The 5,895-nt window shown below is 42.7% G+C and overlaps 1 protein-coding gene across 7 annotated transcripts in view; it reads right to left on the bottom strand.

The window, feature by feature from the left end:
* The window catches only part of ITPR2 (inositol 1,4,5-trisphosphate receptor, type 2), a 401,602-nt gene that overhangs the window by 333,388 nt on the left and 62,319 nt on the right, over nt 1-5,895 (bottom strand). For all 7 annotated transcript variants that reach the window (XM_014544263.1, XM_014544267.1, XM_014544268.1 and 4 more), the window contains 3 exons: nt 5,119-5,217; nt 4,610-4,693; nt 4,160-4,306 (listed from right to left, as the gene is read on the bottom strand). In XM_014544263.1, the coding sequence (XP_014399749.1) occupies nt 4,160-4,306; nt 4,610-4,693; nt 5,119-5,217 (330 nt within the window). The remainder of the gene's footprint in view (nt 1-4,159; nt 4,307-4,609; nt 4,694-5,118; nt 5,218-5,895) is intronic.

Consider the following 5,895-nt stretch of genomic DNA (forward strand, 5'->3'; position numbering starts at 1 on the left):
TAAAATCCATCTTCTATGTCTTCTCCTACTCCAATAGCTCTAATGAGATAATAATTATGAAAATACTTTCAAGTGGATGAAGTCTTTAAAATCATTCCTCCTATGGCCGGAAACCAGCCAATCCTACAAGGCTCAGTTTTCAAATCAAACTTCTTCCACAAATCCTTTGCTAATCACACCAGCATCTGAGACCTTGTCAATGTCTGAATTCTTGCTCCCTTGGGGGAGCCATAGATACCTTTGAGAATCTGATCAATCTATTGAACTTCAGTGCGAAATTATAGCTAATTTGCCTACAAATGTCAGGTGGTCATAATAATCTGGTGTGTGTGTGTGTGTGTGTGTGTGTGTGTGTGTGTGTGTGTGTGTGTGTGTGTATCTTTCTATGCCTTTAGTTAGACTCCATTTTCTATGTCTTCTCCTACTCCAATAGCTCAAATGAGATAATAATTATGAAAATACTTCCAAGTGAAGTCTCTAAAACCAGCCCATCCTACAAGGCTCAGTTTTCAAATCAAACTTCTTCCACAAATCCTTTGCTAATCACACCAGCATCTGAGACCTTGTCAATGTCTGAATTCTTGCTCCCTTGGAGGAGCCATAGATACCTTTGAGAATCTGATAAATCTATTGTTTTTCTTATGTACACACATACATTTGTATACACATGTTAGAGGTTAACAAATAATTTGAAGATCACCATTGATCCCAGACTAAGAACTAGCCTATAGTAGGTCTAGCAATGGTAATACAGCTCCCTAGGGAACAATTTGGAGATACAGAAAGGAAGATGTTTTCATTTATCACAGTGACTTGGGAGAAATGCTTTTGGCATTAATGGGCAGTGGACAAGACATTATACATCCTGCAATTCACACATGTTAGCTATTCTGTGTGCACACAGGGCCATCCCCCCTTCACCCTCCCATGCTTCCCTGTATTACAGGGGCTGGAAGCCTGGCTGGGGGGGTGCTGGAGACATTTCATCAGAATGAAAAGGAGAGCAAAGTACAGAGAGGATCCTCTTTTGGCTCCAGGAAAGGTGGTGGCAGCTACCTGGTGCAGGCTCCTACAGGCAGGGGTGCAGGCTCCTACAGGCAGGGGTGCAGGCTCCTACAGGCAGGGGTGCAGGCTCCTACAGGCAGGGGTGCAGGCTCCTACAGGCAGGGGTGCAGGCTCCTACAGGCAGGGGTGCAGGCTCCTACAGGCAGGGGTGCAGGCTCCTACAGGCAGGGGTGCAGGCTCCTACAGGCAGGGGTGCAGGCTCCTACAGGCAGGGGTGCAGGCTCCTACAGGCAGGGGTGCAGGCTCCTACAGGCAGGGGTGCAGGCTCCTACAGGCAGGGGTGCAGGCTCCTACAGGCAGGGGTGCAGGCTCCTACAGGCAGGGGTGCAGGCTCCTACAGGCAGGGGTGCAGGCTCCTACAGGCAGGGGTGCAGGCTCCTACAGGCAGGGGTGCAGGCTCCTACAGGCAGGGGTGCAGGCTCCTACAGGCAGGGGTGCAGGCTCCTACAGGGTTGGGTGCAGGCTCCTACAGGCTGGGGTGCAGGCTCCTACAGGCTGGGGTACAGGCTCCCACAGGCAGGGGGGCAGGCTCCTACAGGGTTGGGTGCAGGCTCCTACAGGCTGGGGTACAGGCTCCCACAGGCAGGGGTGCAGGCTCCCACAGGATTGGGTGCAGGCTCGCACAGGGTTGGGTGCAGGCTCCCACAGGCTGGGGTGCAGGCTCCCACAGCGTGGGGTACAGGCTCCTACAGGGTGGGGTGCAGGCTCCCACAGGCTGGGGTGCAGGCTCCCACAGGGTGGAGTGCAGGCTCCTACAGGCTGGGGTGCAGGCTCCCACAGGGTAGGGTGCAGGCTCACTTGGTGGGTGGGTGGGTGAGGACTCCCAAAGCACAGGAGGAAAAGCCTGCCCAGGCTCAGAGGAGGGGCAGTAGTGGGTTACTGCACTGCCAGATCCTCATAAAGGCTGGGGTACAGGCCCACTGGGTGGGTGGGTGAGGACTCCCAAAGCACAGGAGGAGAAGCCTGCCCAGGCTCAGAGTGGGGCAGTAGTGGGTTACTGCACTGCCAGATCCTCATATAAGACTATTGCTCCCAGCCCGTTTTCCCCATCCAGTCCTTCCAATAACACTGAAACCTAATTTCCTATATGAAATACCTCTTTTCTTGAAACACCTGATGCTCAGGCTTCCTGACTGATAGACCACACAACAGAGAAATGTGCCCCAGCCTACCTCCTTCAAATCTCCTACAGAAAGAAACCCGCCACAAATATAAATTGGTAATACTTTGATACATAATCATACTAAAAAGCATTTACATCAAGTTATATGAGAAGTCCAATAATTTAAGAGAAATACACTATGAAGAGAGAAGCTTAAATGAATTCAAGACATCTCAACATTATTGAATAATTTATTCGCTCTCTCCCTTCTGACTGCTCAGCGGGTTATAACATTTCCAACTAATGCATTTTGTTGAAATGGGTTTCAGTGCAGTGGTACAGTTACAGCCAAAGCTATAAAACTAATAGCAAATATATTGAAAAGATTCAAAACGCCTTTCAACAAATTTAGAGCCAAACATCAAATAGGCAGAGGCACATGAAATGCGGGGAACTCACTGGAGAGGGAAGTCACCTTTTCATCACTGTCTTTCATTAATAAAGTTTTAAAATAATATCTCACATTATTGCTATCCCTTTATTTTTTTTAATTTTCAGAGCACACAAACTGATACGAAATTTATGGTGTGAAAATACATATTTTAATTATTAATTTCTTTTCAGCTAACTTATCTTTCAGTCTTACCAGGATGAGAGAAGTTGTCAGGGTGATGGCTCTTTTCCCCAACACCTTCTCAATTCCTTATCTCCCACTGAGGGATATGGTCTCTCCTGAGTGCCACAGACTGAAAGGATGCCTCAACAAGACGTGGATTTCAAGATAGAAAATAAGTTCTTTGTGCTATTTCACTTCTATTACAAACCATGTCATAACTTAGAGAATTATTTTGATGTTACACTTATAATTAAGGCTCAGCTCATTTGCATAAACATCATACTACTTCATTTCTCTGTTTCAGTAGTCTGTAATTTGCCTTATTGTCCCTGTTTCAATGATGGTTATTTCCCTCTTTTTTAATCATGTACAATTAAGTCTCTTCTGTTAAGCACTAAAGAGTTTAATTATGCACCTCTGCTCTTTCATTTTCCTGTGCTCATATGGAATGCTGTCTTATCCTCTGCGTTTACCACTTCTCGCATGTGTCCTTCAAAGCTAGGTATACGTATACTATCTTCTAGAGTAGGTATTTGCATGTTGAAGTACATATTATTTTATTATAAAGTATTTTCCTTTTATTTCTCCTTCATATTAGAATTTGGGGCATTTTATTAATTTTTAATCATGAAAATATATAGATAATATTACCTATGAGTTTCATTTTAGGATAGTAAAGGGAGTATCAGAGAATATATGCTGTAAAGGGGGAGTACTGGGTTTAAGGTGGTTGAGATCGACTGTATAAGCCTGGATATGCATTAAGTCAAGATGGAATTTATCAGATGTTGGCTTGTTTATAAGCAATTATGCATATCTTATCTCCTCCACTGAATCGAAAGGTTCTGTAAAGAAAAATCCATATCTTACATTTTCCTAATTACTCTACCATATTGGGCCATTTAAAAAATACTTTTCAAAGGTTGAATGAATTCCTAACTATGGCTCTCCTCATCCCACTAGAAAAAAATGGCATTCCCGAAGAACTAACTGTTCTTTGCAGCGACGGTAGGTCTAAGGTTCACTTAAAGTGAGTCATCCTACCCCATCTTAACTCCAATGACAGTTGAGACACATAGCCTTAAGTCTCATCAATGTTGACAACACACATTTCACAATGGATTTTTTAAAAGCAAAATCACATATATGCCCATATTAAACAAGAGGGAGAGAGGGAGAGGCCCCAGAGAAGACAGGTAAAGGAAATAGTAATGTATCAAATTGGTCACAGAATAAAGAGGTGCAAGTCAGTTCACAAAAAGTAATGTTTTATTGGTCTATCATAAATGAAGCCTATAACGATAAAACAATCAGCCTATTGAATCTTGTTTTGTTGATGTAAACATTTATTAAAAGCCAAATAATATTTCACTCACCTCTATTTCCCAGAGTGCTTTAGAACTAGTAGCAGAAGTGGCTGATTGACGCAAGGTTGTACGAAGAAAAATGTGCTGTTTTTTCTCATATTCATCACAGGTCAGAAATTTCTCTTGTTCTGCATGAAACAATCTAACGACGTCACCCTAGAAAAACAAGTCAAGGAACTGTATTTCCAAGAAAAGGCTGACCATAAGACATGAGGAGCAAGTGTACCTTTTTTATTTTGACAATCTACTTAGTGTTTAACAATTATTTCTACATTTCAAAATACAGGAGAGGAAAGTAATGAAACACTTTTTGTGAGTATGCAGCCACATTCTAGGTTGATAGCTTTACAGTCACACGCTACACAATGAACACCAGGGGATGCGCATGATTTGCATCTGGAAGTTCAGTAAAACTACCTTTGATTCTTCCAGCAAATGTTCTGTGCAGCACATACTTACACCTTTCAGCACATCCTCTCGGTAAGAACTATATTTCATGAATAAAGTGATTTTCCAGCTGGTGTTGCAATTAACAGCATTCACCTATTAATGAAGAAATGTCCAGTTATACCACTACAGTTCCATGTTACAACAGAAATTATTTCTTCAACTAGCAAAAGGTGAAAAAAGACAACTTTGGACAATGACGTAGGTACTTCCACACAGATGTCTTCAAAGGACCATCAGAAAATAGCAATACAATAAGTAATCATTATCTATTTGAACCTTAGGAGTATTCATCAGTCCCGATCTCGTCTGATCTCAGAAGCTAAGCAGGGTCGGGCCTGGTTAGTACTTGGATGGGAGAAAATAGCAATACAATAACTAATCATTATCTATTTGAACCTTAGGAGTATTCATCAGTGTCACAAGACTTAAGCTTATGAAAACAGTGAAAGAAACTATATGCCTTTTGTTCTCTCTCATGAGAAAATCAATGAATTTACTTGTTTTCCTCCCAAACGTACCTCTTTGCACCCTGGGTTATCGAGAAGCTCGATGTTGCTCGCATGCAGTGGCTGTCCTGCGTTCACGGGCATCAGAACAACTTTATCGCCAACAACAATCTAGGAATCAGAAAGAAATCGCCATTCGGACACTGTCTGGCTCTTTGGTCTATATTGGAAGCTAAAAATAACTCCATGAAAGTCCTCCTTGTTGACTTAACACCTGGCCTGTACATGAGGAGCAAGTGTACCTTTCTGATTTTGATAATCTACTTAGTGTTTAATGATTATTTCTACATTTCAAAATACAAGAGAGAAAGTAATGAAACACTTTCTGTGAGCATACAGCCACATTCTAGGTTGATAGCTTTATAGTCACACGCTACACGATGAACACCAGGGGATGCGCATGATTTGCATCTGGAAGTTCAGTAAAACTACCTTTGATTCTTCCAGCAAATGTTCTGTGCAGCACATACTTACACCTTTCAGCACATCCTCTCGGTAAGAACTATATTTCATGAATAAAGTGATTTTCCAGCTGGTGTTGCAATTAACAGCATTCACCTATCAATGAAGAAATGTCCAGTTATACCACTACAGTTCCATGTTACAACAGAAATTATTTCTTCAACTAGCAAAAGGTGAAAAAAGACAACTTTGGACAATGACGTAGGTACTTCCACACAGATGTCTTCAAAGGACCATCAGAAAATAGCAATACAGTCTACGGCCATACCACCCTGAACGCGCCCGATCTCGTCTGATCTCAGAAGCTAAGCAGGGTCGGTCCTGGTT

This window comes from Myotis brandtii, unplaced genomic scaffold (genome assembly GCF_000412655.1).
Source record: "Myotis brandtii unplaced genomic scaffold, ASM41265v1 scaffold358, whole genome shotgun sequence".
In the NCBI taxonomy this organism is placed as follows: domain Eukaryota; kingdom Metazoa; phylum Chordata; class Mammalia; order Chiroptera; family Vespertilionidae; genus Myotis; species Myotis brandtii.